At 42.3% G+C, this 15156-nt stretch overlaps 1 protein-coding gene across 3 annotated transcripts; it reads right to left on the minus strand.

Moving 5' to 3' along the window:
• Positions 1–1440: 1440 nt before the first annotated feature.
• Positions 1441–13209, minus strand: RNF138 (ring finger protein 138). Of its 3 annotated transcripts, none has more exons than XM_076329784.1 (7): positions 12992–13209; positions 11823–11988; positions 10164–10279; positions 7272–7337; positions 6668–6773; positions 5755–5862; positions 1441–4329 (listed from the first exon to the last, which is right to left on the minus strand). In XM_076329784.1, exons 1-7 carry the CDS (start codon positions 13102–13104, stop codon positions 4261–4263), a joined length of 744 nt encoding a protein of 247 aa, XP_076185899.1. In that variant the 5' UTR covers positions 13105–13209; the 3' UTR covers positions 1441–4260. The 3 variants fall into 3 exon arrangements, with proteins under 3 accessions (XP_076185899.1, XP_076185898.1, XP_076185900.1); XM_076329783.1 differs by having other exon boundaries at positions 7272–7340; XM_076329785.1 differs by lacking the exon at positions 1441–4329 and adding an exon at positions 4342–5242 and having other exon boundaries at positions 7272–7340.
• Between the last annotated feature and the right edge of the window lie 1947 nt (positions 13210–15156).

Genomic DNA, 15156 nt, shown 5'->3' on the forward strand with positions numbered 1-15156 from the left:
GTAATTCACTGGGAAGTGGCAATTTTAACATTATTGAAAAGCCCTATCATAGCAGAGGCCCTGAATTTTGTCTCCTACGTGTTTTCAAACATACCCGCAACAGGACACAAAAGAAACCTGATTATCTAGGGCAAGTTTAAATGCACACTGCACTGAGAACAGACTATGTAGTGTTTGTGCCCTTTCATTGCTAGTTTCTCCAATTCTAAAAGAACCCTGAAGATGCTTTTGTCAGATATTCTTGTAGCTCCGCTTGCCTGCAATAAAACAACCTTGGCTGCCAGGTTCTGCAGCCATTTCACAAACGGCATGGTGTTTACAAGACATTGCAAAGTGCACATCTCTTACAAGCGTCCGTGAATTAGTGTGTCCGTTTCAGCATAAAGCAAAAGATATAAAAAACATACTAGGTGTACTTTTTTGTAGCAGAGTCCTCACAGACACTCATGCGTTCAAATCTCACCTGACTCAAAAGCCCCATCTAAAAAGAGGGACACAGGAATGCTTCCCAAATACAGAAAACCTTCTAGCCCTGACTACCTGTCAGAAGATGATCTGGGTGCACAAAGTCCCTCCCTTTCCCGGGGAATGAAGCCCTGGCTTAGGACTGGAGCAGGACAAAGAGTTCTGTAGAGCTCACGTATCCTATAACCAACATACTGCCAATGAGAATTAAACACATTGAGTGCATTCTCTCTAAACAATGAAATATGCATTGCTATAGTAAAAGAAAATTAAATGGAATCTCTAACAAAGGGCTTATAACCAGATTTACGAGGTACAACAATCCATTTAGAGCTCAGAAAACGACATTCTAAGGGGAAAGAACAATAAACTAATAAAAAGTAAATTTACATATTTTTGCTATATGTCAAGCGTTCAAAATAAGACATTAACTCAATTTCATAACCGTATTATCATCTGTATGTCCTTAGACTGTAAAAGCACAAAAGATAACCAAAGGTTTTTTCAGCTCAGAAATACAGGGCAGAAGGATAAATCATCTAGATGCCACCTTGCTGGTCCAACACCGCAACCAGCCCAAACTTACTGACAATTTTTTCCTCAGAAAAACATTACCTCTTCTTAGCAAATCTACCTTTAAATAACAAGGTTTTGCTATTGGCCCCAAGTGTTACATACTTCTTTCTCTCTCCTTTTAGGAGGTTATTTCTCTATTAAAATCACATGGGACAGCAACATATGAACATGGGAGGCAGAAAAGAAGCATGAATGAGTTTTGTCCAACCTATCATCTTTTCTGCTCATGGAAAGATCTTAAGACATGATATAAGGTAACTTGTCAGCTCGTGAGAGGATCACGAGCCACAATTCATCGGTTCCAGCAGCATACACGCCATTCTAATCATTTAAAGTGTGAAGGCATACAACTGACCATGTACTTAAGTTTAGAAAGCATCTGGAAAGGAAGAAGTAGCGTCAAGGGGACTGATCATCTTTATTATGCAACAAAGAGACAAACAGAAAATAAAATACTTTAATAGGAGAAAAAATAGAAGGTACAATTCAAACATAATATACCATACTGAAACCATACACAATGCAACATGAACATGAAAACATTGTTAAACAGCAATCTTCTAGTAAAGATTGCATGCTTCGAGTACAAGCATCACCCATCACAAATACACAGCTTTTTGTGCATGTCTGAGTTTCAGTGAGAAAGATCATGACCAGCAGCAGCATATTTAAATATTGTTTCATTTTCATTAAACGCTTACCTAGTGAATGTATTGGATGCAATCTCTTCATATTAGAAGTATAAAATCTTAAACAAGGCAGCACCTGCCAATACAGATTTTATCATATGCAAATAAAGAGGATAAACATTCTGCAAGTTTTTTTATATTGCATTTATACACATTTGTTGCTTTAAAATGTGTATTCAAGTCTCTCAACATTTAAACATGACTAAAATGCTCAGCAACTATGCATCGAGTGACAACTAATTATTGCTATAGAAAAATTTGTTTCCCAGAGTTTTAAAATAGATGTAATTTCATTTGCAATTCTCAAGGTATGTTCAGGTAATAGAAATAACTAGTTCCAGTGTCCATGAGGCATTCTGAATCTGTATTGGCTGTAGGCATTTATTGCCAGATCATATAAATATTTTATTGAATCTAAAAAGGTTAACTAAACTTACATATAACTATTAAATTCCTTAGGAAATGTATGCAGTAATAAAATCACCACAGTATGCGTTTTTATTTTAAAAAGCTAAAACTTTAGCATCAGGCTACCTTGAAATTCCTTTCTGTCAAAGGGCACTATTTCATAGTCAGCTTTAGAGAGGAAAAGAGAAAGTAAAAAATCCAAACAACCTTTTCAGTTGGATCAGTGAGCCACTCCAACTCAGTAAGTGGTCACACAAGCCCTAGAGCTGACAGATGAGTGAGAATACACAGACAAGAGTATTGGGGGCAAACAGGGAAGTTAGAGTACAAGATCAAAGCATGGCCTGCTGCCTAAATACCGTATTAAGCCAGTAACAAAATGCAAGACATGTTGCTATAAAAAGAATATAACCTTCAGACATTTCTGAAAAAGCAAACTTTCTCTGTATTTCAGCCAGCTATGCCTTCAGTGATGTTTTACACTCTTAAAAACCAGAAGATAGAAATGTCAAGTTATAGTGTATAGTGTTTTAGTTCCAACGCTCAACATATTAGAACTAAGATTCAGTTCTGAAACCACCATTACATGGCAGAATGAGGCATTTCAACCTTACCAGTTTTGGAATATGAAATATCCCAGTATTTAAAGAATAATCAAAACCTGTATTTGGAGAGCAAATGGGAGCCAGGGTACAAGAAGCAGATGGTACTTTGGCTGCACAACTGGTATTATTACACATAAATCACCAACTAGACTAGGAAAATTACTGCGGATGTTCTTCACCACGTATACAATACCCATTAAGAACAGTAGTTTGACAATGGGCTATGGTGACACAGGATGAAGAGTCAGTCCGAAAAGGTATAGATTCAGAACAGTCACTATTTAAACCTACAAAATATAAGCTGTGCAGCTTGCTTTCCCCTTCTCCCCATTAGTATTAAATGAAAGACCTTGAAGTTCTCTTACAAATGGATTTTCCATTTAAATTCAAAATTGCGTTATTGCTGTTTCCTCTGTTTTTAATGACGGTCTTGCTGGGAATGTGGAAATCTAGAATAGGAACTCTTAAAATATGTTGGTAACTGTTTTAGAGCAAGTTTTTCTTCTCAGCTGTTTTTTCAAAGCCTTTGGATGCAGGAGATGTCCAAGTTTTAAACAGTCTTACCAAAATAAACAAGTTCATTTCTGAGTGTTGGTAGCTCTGAAGCCAATCAGTTCTCTAGTTACACAGCCTTCCGTGAAAGACAGAACAGACCAAAACATGAATTCCACATGCAACAATGTAAGTTCTTAAAAAGCTCCAACAAAATGAAAAACTAGCCGGTCACAGTCATATACCGAAAAAGTATACCTTTTGCACGTCATTTTGAATTGCTCAGAAAGTATGTCGGGGAACCATCTTCCTTAGTAGCTGGGAGTACAGGGCAAAACTCCTCACCCATCGCTTTAGTAAGCAATCGTCCTATTTCAGTTACGCTCCGAAAGGGGAAAAAAATAGATGTAATTATTCCTAGGCAATGGCATCATTCTTTCTCAATGAAAGGTGAAAAAAAACCTGCTCTGCCTTGTTGATCTATAGAAAACAAATACTTTTATTTCTTAAGTTGCTGTTATTTTCATTCACATAGTAACGGTAAAAAAACAAATCACGACATCAAATAAAACTTTGTCCTCGGGCAGGAGGAGAGAAAAAAATTATCATCTCATAGATATCTTAGCAGATGACAGCTGAACTTAAAGAAACTCAACAGTGCAACAGAGCATCTTTGCATGTCTTCCTAAAGATACTACTTTCAAAGTTGGTTTTGGTGAATTAAAATATCTGACATTAATAAAAGCAACCATGTAACTAACAGAGTAGTAAAAGTTAGAGAAAAATCAAGACAACAATGAGAAGTTCCAAAAAGGTCCCTAATTCCACAGGGATGGATCTCAGTAAAGATGTGAAGTTCGAGTTTCAGCAAAATTGTTTATGAAAAGTCCTTATAAGCGTGGAAAAAAGTTAAGCCTGAAAAGTGGTTACTGAATACCATTTTTATTAATATACACTTCAGATCACCAATAGAATGAATGTAATTTTTCTCTCAGATAATCAGTAAGATGAAGGGGAGCTATACTTTAAAAGTTCACATGACAGGATTCTTGAACTGCATTTTGGTATTGGGCTTCTTCATCAAGCTGAAGATTCTAAACAAAATGAAAACATCATCAAAATGGACAAATACTCAAGATGTACCATAGTCCTTAGTTTAATCATTCATCTTCCACATTTTTACACAGGAATTGGCACCTAGATGAAGACTCCCCATCTCTATGTGTACTGGATGCTTGTTTATGTTGCACAGTATCTTTTATTTAACCAAGTACCAAGAGATACATGAGACAGGAGAAGAATCAGATGAGTGGGACAAGGCTCATTAAACAGAAGGGTCCATCTTCTCTCCCTGGCTCAATTACATTACAGAACAGCCAGCTCAGGAAAGCTGACTGTGTCATGCAATTCTTATAACAGGGCTTCCAACCAGCCATAACATCCTCCATTAATAGAAACGAAATGTGATCCCCAGACAACAGTAATCACAGATTGTTGAGAATATACTGCTTAAAATGAGAAAGCAAACATGTATCACAAAAGATGGGTGGTTAACCCTGCTACTTTTGAAAAGCTGTCTTTGAAGTTGCTAATACGCCAGAGTAATGCACCTTTTTAGTGCAATTCTGACAGCTTCCCCAAATCAGAATTCCAATCACCAGTTCTACATCCTCAAACATGCAAGATGCAGTCATGTTGAAGAGCCCAGTCCCCTAGCTCTTCATGCCTTTGTCACAGATCACTCAACACAAAGAACAACATGCATCATCTTTGCCACCTTTAACCAGTGAGGCTGCCTATGCCTCAAATACTGTGCTCGTCCCACACAAAGCTCAAGCAGTGTACCCCAAAGCCTGTCAAACTCTGTAGAAACTACAACACGAACTTTCCAGCTCTCTGGTCCCATATGCAGAATTCAACTGGTTGGCTTGACTTACGATCCACCCAGTGACTACATCTGTGTATGTAGTTCTGCATCTACTCCAAGGTCATTTACTCAAAGTGAGCCTGAAAGAAGGCAACCAGAACAATGATTTAATGACACATCTCTTTTTCACATTGCAGCCTCACTCGCAACATACTGGAATAGAGGCTGTAGCAGCAATACCAGCTAGTCAAGCTGCACTTTGAGTCCTAAGAATTATGATTTAGCCATTTCTGCCATAAAAGGTCAAAAATGTCAATAAAACAGAGTAGCATCTATTTTGTTTCCCCCAGAAGCAGCAGTAATAAACTGTTCTGGAGGAATAAATAGTTCAGATTGAGAACACTAAGCTAAAGACTTAAGCCATCAGTTTGGAGCAGAGCTTAACTGTTGACAAAACCTATTCCCGGTAGCACTTCATGTTGATAACAGAAAGTTTAAGAACAGACAGGCCTGCTTCTGAGTTCTGTACAGAGCAGGAACATAGCATGTCCAGAGCACAAACAAGTTTGGTACACATTTTTTATTTGGCATTTTTATTTATAGAAAGAAGTTACCATTTATTCCCCTACACATCAAAGAAGAAAAAGCTTACCACAAATTCTCCGTAGTCAAACCGGTGTCTTAGATTTAGATGGCTAACAAGATTTCTAGTAACCTGGTTAGTATCTGCCCAAGGAAGAGATACACAAATAGGACAGATCTGAATTTGGAGGGGAAGGGGAAAGAGAAAGAATTAAAAAAAAAGTTATTGGTAATACAGAATGCATTAAAGACGTTCTACAGGAATAACTAGTCTATTACTCATCCACTACCAAAATACAGTAAAGATGTTCACATAAAATTCTAAGTGTTCTTTTCCTCAATTGTGTAACATTCAAAAATTACATTTCAACTTGCCAAATTTCTTAAGTGTTTCTCTTAGGAGTGGGGGACTATCACATCTGTCTGGCACTCTTTTTGTCAATTTCTGTTGCTTAGAATTTAGAAAACAAAGTGATTACTGCATCCTTATTGTTTGGGAGGATTTTCATACAATTGAGATGATCAAGTAAGCCAAAAGAAAAAATAACACACCCTATACAGATGAAAAGAACAAAAAACCAAACAGATTTTTCTCCTTCACTCCCTTCGATTACCTTAGATTACTTTTCAAGTAACTGTAGGTTTCACATGAAACAATAGTTACGTTACAAATGGGATTCTACAGAAACAGTTCTGAATTATAAAATGAAGAAGAGTGTCAGGCTCAAAAACTGAGTTTGTTTCACATCAAAATAAATGAGACGGCTAAGTCAGAAATGCCTTAGAACCGGCAAGAAGCTGGACAAGAAACATTTTCAAATGAAAGTCACTCCTCAAGTTAAATAACGCACTGCATTAAGCATATTGTCTTTCTCAGACCACAGTGATCTTTACAGATATAGACTAGCTACTGCACATTTAAAATTGTTCATGTAATTATAATGAAAGTAGCTTAAGAAGCATATATAAGCAACTCTACTTACTACAGGAACTATCTGATAAAGATGTCTATTATTACAGTGATCCAGCAAACGTTGCCTGGTAAAATTGGCTTCCTGACACAGGGGGCATTTGAAGGTTGGATGTCCACTGTAAACAGAAATACACAGTATTAAACAGAAAAGAGAGTTTTAGAAGTAGCGTTACAGAAAGCTTAATTCATCTGTTATCTTGTCATTATTTTCCCTTATTTTCATAACAACAAAAAAAACCCCCACCCTCACTGACATAATAGTGGATCTAATGGAGTTCCACTGCTACTTCCAAATGGCAATTTTAAAGCACATTTATTATTTGTACACCTAAACGCATTCTTCTGAGACTTGGACTTTAGAAAATTCTTTTGTTCCAATTGCAACTGCACCCTGTTCTTACTTACTGGTAAATTCTTTTAGTTCAAATCCTTCAGTAAAAGTAATGAAAAAAAACAAATTCTAATGTATAGATACAAATGTAGAAGAAACTACAGGGTTTTTTCAATACAACTTGTTGTAGGTGTTTGTGGGTTCTTTTTCAAGTTAGTATAAGCTTGCACTATGATTGTCTGGATCTATATTAATAGTAACTATAGAAAAATAAGCAGCCTACCTTGTTTCTCCTTGAAGTATTTGATTATTAGCCATCTCGCCATTATCAGATATTGCATCACTCCTGCTACTTTAAATGAAGAAAAAAAAAAAGAAAATTGAGATTATTTTACTCCACTATCAAAATTTTTAGAAGTTTAACAGTAACGGGGGGGGGGGGGGGAATATCCATTAAGTCCCATGAATTTCAAGGCAAAACATATAATGGCACATATTTTAACTCTCACAACTTTTCCTTTGATACGTCTCAGTATTTAGTTACCATGGTGACCCTTGGTGAAAATACTACACAACTTTATAGGAAAGTGGTACATAAGACAACAGACATTTAGTCCATAAGAATAGTAATGGACATTACAGCCAAGTAGCTCAAAAGGCATTATGAACAACATGAACGTAAGACAGGTAGCACTTTAAGTTTTTTGACTTAGGACTATGTAAATAGGCATTTAACTGCCATGCGTTTACACAAATAATTTGCAACTTTCAACTACAGCAAGATAAGTTTGCTTATGCTATGCACAAAATAAACTATTTCCTACAGTAAGAGTGACAGACAGGAACATTTTAGAAAGTAAATTTGACCATATATGCACCTCTAGCTAAGCCAGAAGAAACTGCTCAGACATGCTGATCATCCTAAGAACATGAATATTAACAGTCACAAATCTGGTCATGGTACATTTTTTGTACTTCTGTAATATTATAAGCACAGGTATTCTACTGTGGCATAGTCAATAAATAGTGATATAACAATATCCAGACACTTCGGTGGAACATAGAATAGACTAGACTAGACTAGTTCAGTTGGAAGGGACTAGATGATCGTTGTAGGTCCAACTGCTTGACTGATTCAAGGCCGACCAAGTCAAAGCATGTTATTAAGGGCATTGTCCAAATGCCTCTTAAACACTGACAGGCTTGGGGCATCGACCACCTCTTGAGGAAGCCTGTTCCCGTGTTTAACCACCCTCTCGGTAAAGAAATGTTTCCTGATGTCCGGTCTGAACCTCCCCTGGTTCAACTTTGAACCATTCCCACACATCCTATCACTGGATACCAGGGAGAAGAGATCAGCACCTCCCTCTCCACTTCCCCTCCTCAGGAAGCTGTAAAGAGCAATGAGGTCGCCCCTCAGCCTCCTTTTCTCCAAGCTAGACAAGCCCAAAGTCCTTAGCCACTCCTCATAGAACATTCCTTCCAGCCCTTTCACCAGCTTTGTTGCCCTCCTCCTCTGGACACATTCAAGGACCTGAACATCCTTCTACAATTGTGGGGCCCAGAACTGCACACAGTACTCAAGGTGAGGTGGCACCAATGCTGAATACAGCAGGATAATCACCTCTTTTGACCGGCTGGTTATGCTGTGTTCGATGCACCCCAGGATGCGGTTTGCCCTCTTGGCTGCCAGGGCACCCTGCTGACTCCTATTGATCCTGCTGTCGACCAGCACCCCCAGATCCCTTTCTGCAGGGCTGCTCTCCAGTCACTCCTCTCCCAGTTTGTACTTGTGCCCGGCCTTACTCTGTCCTAGGTGCAGAATCCGGCATTTCGACTTGTTAAATTTCATCCCATTGATCACAGCCCAATGCTCCCATCTATCTAGATCCTTCTCCAAGGCCTCTTGTCCCTAAAGAGAGTCAACAGCACCTCCATTTGGTATCATCAGCAAACTTGCTAATGGTGCATTCAACTCCTGCATCCAGATCGTTGATAAATGTATTGAACAGATCTGGCCCTAGAATTGAGCCCTGAGGAACACCGCTGGTGACCGGTCGCCAGCCAGATGTAGCCCCATTCACTACAACCCTTTGAGCCCTGCCCTTCAGCCAGTTCTTCACCTAGCGCCCCGTGAACACGCTCATCCCACAGATGGACAACTTGTCCAGAACGATGCTGTGAGGGACAGCATCAAAAGCCTTACTAAAATCCAGAAAAACTCCATCCACTGCCTTCCCCTCATCCACTGGGTGGGTGACCTTATCGTAGAAGGATATCAAATTAGTTAAACAGGACTTTCCCTTTGTGAACCCATGTTGACTGTGCCTGATGACTGCATTATTCTTTAAATGCCTTTCAGTAGTACTCAGTATAATCTTCTCCGTCATTTTTCCGGGAACATTGCTGCAACTATTTCTAGTAACAGCTTAAAGTTCCGCTTTCAATATAGTGATGGGTTGAAAACCAAACACAGAGAAGTTCAGTCTGCTAAAAATAGAAAATAGATGTCAAAAGAAAGTAAATAAAGGACAGGCTATATATAATAAAGCTCTATGAAATTAACATGTAAAAAAAGGTCTTCAAAAATAAGCAAAAATCCTCAACCAAACCAAACACATTAGTGAAAAGGTATGAAAAAGAAAGTTCTTTAGCTTTACTGCCTGAAAAACAAATGGTAAGTGGCATTTGTATTTTATGGTGTGTAACATACTGGAGTTCCTTACATGTTTCAGAAGAGATCAGTTGAAAATAAATTCAATCAGAAAGCAAAAGCTTGCACAGTAATGTTTTTAAACAGGATACCCACTAAAACAGACTTAGAAAAGGGGGGGGGCAGGGAATAAAAAGAGAAGGAAACTTCCCTGGGGCTAAATATTATGAAATCTGTTACAAAGTAAGCTCGTCAAATGCTGTCAAGGCAATGAAAGTAAGCTACAAATACTATACACTTTTTAGGAAAGTCCCTAGAAGACATTCCAAACCATCACGTAGAAAGGTTTTCTTCTGTTTGCTAAGAGTAAAGAAAAAGACCTGGGAACACAGTCATTTTTGAAGCACAAAAATATGGACAATAATTATTGCAAAAAGAAGGCATGCCCTGGAAAAAAAATACTTTCCTTGGGGGGTGGGGGAAGAAGATGATGCATTGTTATACATAAAACACCCTGATTACCTGTTCCCTGTTGAATCTTGGGAAATCTGTAAGTTTGGAATAATAGAAGAAACACCATATTCATCCTGATACTTCTTACACGTTTTATAATGCTGTCTCATCCACGAAAATCTAACCTGTAAATGAAATGCCAAATTATTGAAATTATACTAAACAATCCAGGGATAGAAGGAAGAGATAATTCTGCCAACAGAAAGCAATGCATGCAGGAATTATTTAGACATCATATGCAGCAGAAACCAGAACTTGTGTCTCCCCTCTCAGCATGAACACTTCCTTCCCCAACAGGAGATCTTCGATTCCTTTTTCCATAGAGCCTCTGTCACTCTGTGAGACTGGAGAACATTCCCACTCCCCAAACCCCCACAGCCAAGCAACTGAGAGAGCTCTCTCAGGGGTGAAAGATGCGAGTAAACTCCATTTAACTGAAATAAAGTCACAGGAACTACATCTCCCACATCCAGGATCAATAACTGATGAGCTACGACAGAGAGGGGCCATGAGGATGGGATAAGCACCACTGCTCCTTCAGTCTTCTCTGGCCTGCTGTTACCTTGTGCAGAGCAAAATCTTTTTGCATTAAGTGTGTTCTGAGAATACATAACTTTTCTCTTTGAGATAAATAAAAAAAGGGGAAAAAAAAAAAAGGTGAATGAACACTAACTTAAGGCTGCCTATCCAGCTTAAATGCAAGGTAAGATGATGAGTTGCTTAGATTTGTCAGAAAACAGCTGTGCTGGACATGCTCTAAATCAGAATTTTGGGTCCAACAGCACTGTCAGAAAGTGCTTACGGGTTTAGAAGCTGAACAAGATCACATCTTGTGCGTCTGTGCCTAAATTCCATTAAACTTCTTCTGGGGATCTGTTTGGTTCTTCCTTCCAGTTTACCAACTTGTTACTGTTTCTTTCTCCTAGCTTTTCATCCTAATGAATCATGTGGAACAAAGCAAGCAGCTCAGCTTTCCACTAGTGCTAATCTTCACATTGGCAGAACTAAGTCCCAAGCGAAACAAAACAAACATGGAGACAACTGCCTGGATTTGATGCAATTCGACGTAATCAAAATGTGTGGCTGAAATCCTGCATCGATTTATATCAGAAGAGAGATTACTCTTGATTTCAATGTGGGTCAAGATTTCACCCAATGTTCTGAAAATAATGACCCCTTTACAAAGGGAACGAAGGGAACATAAACAGACTGATGGGGCAGGGGGAAATTACATATGATTGTATGTACACTGAGAGTAATCAACCTGTATTTTTTGGTTTTAAATTAAATTTTACAGTAGCTCTAAGCACTTTCATTTCCATGGTGAAAGTTTCTGAGGTTTTCCATATACCTGCAACTTCCATTTTCATTTGTCTAACTTTTCTTTTGCCAATTTTATAGCTATATCCAGTTTTCGCATTGTTTCGGGGAAAAAACTGGTACTCCACTTAAAAAGTCCTTATAGAAAATACAAGATCCTCTTTCAGTTTACACCTGTTAGGCATACCTAGCAGGCACTGCATGCCTAGTACATGTACAGGCCATACAAAGCTAAGTTCAAACTGCTACAGGCTCTTTAGTTCCAAGACAAGAACAACACACAGTAAAAGTGTGTCTGGTCAAAAATAAGAAAAAATTTATCCAACTTTTTGTAAAGTTTTACTCTACCTGCTTCTCACAGCATCTACAGCCCCCAGAAGCTTTCTTCATACTGTTCTCAACATCTAGAGCCCTTTTGGGATATGTTCTTTCTTTTTTAGTCACGCTCCCCCGGCAGAGAGGACAATGTGTTCCACTTTCTCTGATAGCTGTCAAGAAGCACTTCCTGCAAAACCTAAATTAAAAAGTTACCACAAACACAGGTTAGCAAAGTGAAGAGAGTTAGATACTTTGTCCTTGAAGAGAGCTGGCGATTATTAGGAAAAAGATACACACATTAGAGTAATAGTCTACTGAATACAAATCTTTATAAATATAAGCAAGATTAAATAATAGTGCTTACAAAGAAGCATACGGAAATTAGGGGAACCTGGCGATGCACTTTAGGTAAAGATCTTACTATTTACTGACTAGTATTCCTGAGCTGTACACCAGATTGATCATTAATGAGATATTAAATGGTGCAGCAGGCACATGATACTGGAAAATCTTATCGGAGTAACTCCTGTTTATTGTCCTTAAGCGGAGCCAAAAATACTGCAAAGCTTCATTTAGCATGCGTTTCCAAAGATTTCAGTTCATCAGCTTTTGCAGTTCTCCTCTCACTTTCTTTTCCTCGTGTATCAACTGCCAAAGCTATTTTGCTTTTCTGCAAAGTAGCACCTTGTAATTAAACGTTCCTCTGAAAAATGCATACTCTTCCACTATGAAGAGATGAACTGAAAAGAGAGAACAACTATGCTATGGTCCTCGTTTGAAAACGAACAGGAAACTATAAAGTTAAAAACGCGAGTTAGGTTAGATGTGCAAGACGTTTTCATCGGCTGTGAAACTCGGCCACCACCGACCAGACAACCGGGGACTTGCTTCGAGTGGTGGCTTTCCTAACTGACCGGTCCTCATTCGCTACAAAAGAAAGAGGCGAGGGCAGGCGGGGGCGGCACTTCGCATGCAAGCCTTAACGCCAGCTCTCGGCGGCGGCGTGCCCCGGGGGGCGGCCGGCGGTAACAAGCTCCCCGGGTCCCGCTGCGCGTCCCGCCTCCCGGCGGGGCTGGCTCCAGGCCGAGGGTCTGTGCGCTGGGGCGTGGGGGGCAGAGCAGGAAAAGCCAGAGAACCGGAGGAGGCGAGGTAAAGGCTTGTGCAGGGGGCGGGGGGGCGCGGGAGGGAGGAATACCCACACGTGCTGGCAGTTCGCAGTCCTCACAGGCGTTTTGAACACCTCCTGGCAGACGGGACAGTAAAAATCGTCCTCGCTGAAGCCCGCTGCCGCCGCGGCGGCTCCCTCGGCCATGGCAACACGTCAGGGCCTCTCCGTGTGGATCGGGGACAAGAAACAAGCCCCGCCCTGGCGCGCTGAGCTGAGCTCCGCTCCCGCGGGGCGCCGCCGGGCAGCCCCGGGCCGCCCCGGGCCGCGGGACACGGCGCGGGGCGGAGGGCGCCGGGGGTCCGGGAGAAGATGGCGGGTGGGCACCTGGCACCAGGTGGGAGGCCGGGCTGCGGCGGAGGCGGGTGGGGGAGCGGGCCCGGCCTGCGCGCCGCACGCCCCGCCCCTCCCTCCCTCCCCGGCCCGGGAAGCGCCCCCGCCCCGCTCTCTACCTGGCGGTGCCCGGAGAGGGAGCCACCGCGGCGGCGGCTGCCGCCTCCCAGCGGCCCAGCCGCAGCTCCGGCCGGGCTCCCGGCGGCACCCACGCCCCGCCGCCGCTCTCCCGGGAGGCAGGGGCGGGACCGGGGCCTGGGTTTCCATGGCGATCGCCTCCCGGCCCGGCGGGGCTGCTATGACACGGCGGGGCGGCCTCTCCTCCCTCCGCTCCGCCCTGCCCGGGAGGCTTCCCCGCTCCGCCTACCGCTCTGCGCCGGCCCCACCGCCCTCCTGGGGCCCGCGGGTGCCGGCGCCGCGCACCTCCCCTTCCGCAGGCGCCTGGGGCCGCGGCGCCGCCGGGTAGGGCCGAGAGCCCGGCGCCGGCGCCGGCGGGGGGGGGGGGGGGGGGCCGCTGCGGCGGCGGACGGTCCCACCCCTCAGCGCGTGCCCGCTAGGGGGCGCCGCGGTGCCCGCCGGGGCCGGGGGCCGGCGCCGGGGCGCCGGGGCGCCGGGGCTCCGGCCCCGGGGCCCCGGCGCCGGCCCCCGGCCCAGGCCCGACATCGGAGGAAAGCTTTTACGACCACCTTCTGCACAAATAAGGCAATAACGACACCGTTTCTGCTCAGCTTCCCGTTTATTTATAGATCGACTGGTGGCAGCGGTAGTTCTGTGCAATAGTTTTAGTGGTATTAGTAACATTTGGGCCTCCTGGGTGATACTGACAAAATCTTAATTCAGCAGTATGGCTGTGCGCTTTTCTTCCGGAATAAGTAATTATAAGAATATCGTTATAGCGAAATAGTAATGCCAACAAATTTCTCCGGGTAGGGAAGACTTTGGACCTGTCAAGCGCATCTAGCACTGACCTCCTTTGAGCGTAACTCTTGGCAGGTAAACAACAAACAAAATGCTGGCAATACTTTAAAAACAAATGGATTTGTAGAGATTATATTTTTCCAGAATATATTAATCTGTCAAGATTATATTAGTTCCTAATAAAACTAAGATTCAGGCTAGGCCTGGTCTCTCACCCCATATCAAAGATGCGGGACAAGGGCTGAGGAGAAATGGGTCCTTCACCTTCGTTTTCCCTGCCTCCTGGGGGCTGTCGCTGTCTATACCGTTGCTAGATGTTCAGAGGAAATCACTAGGTGGGGAGATTTCTGAGACCTGTGGTTCACCTATGCCTCCAGCATTTCAAAGCTATTTAGGCTTCAGACGTCCATCAGAGCTGCTGCTTGTATCTGCCAGTGATCGACAGCAAAAGGCAATGCCCGTGCCACCATCTGGGCTCATGGTTTGGAGGGGAGAGAGGGAACTGCAGGAAACGAAGCTGAAGCTCACCTCTCTCTTCAGGTGAGGATGAGTAGCAAACAATCCTGTGATTCTGTGAAGGATGCTGGCCCTGTTCTCTTATTCAGGATCTATTGCAATTACTGTTAACTAAAAATGCTAGTATCTTCCTAAGCAAAAGCAGAGACAGCAGAGCAAAAGCCAATGACTGCCCTAAATACCTTGTTTTTAGACCACATGGAGGCAAAATTTGAATGCCTTTAAGTACCAGATCTGAAACACTGAAGGGAAGCACATCCGAAGCGATGGGCCCAATGTAAGAGTTAAGTTGCCCGGGCTGGGATAGTTACTGCCCATGCTTCAGGTCGGGAGAAAATCTGGTGGAAAAGGCAGAGCTCCGTGGGCAGGGATCTCCCGGAAGAGGACAGGCCTGGGATTTGAGGCGTTGCAGTAAGATGTCCTCTTGTAACC

This window comes from Aptenodytes patagonicus, chromosome 2 (genome assembly GCF_965638725.1).
Source record: "Aptenodytes patagonicus chromosome 2, bAptPat1.pri.cur, whole genome shotgun sequence".
Lineage (NCBI taxonomy): Eukaryota > Metazoa > Chordata > Aves > Sphenisciformes > Spheniscidae > Aptenodytes > Aptenodytes patagonicus.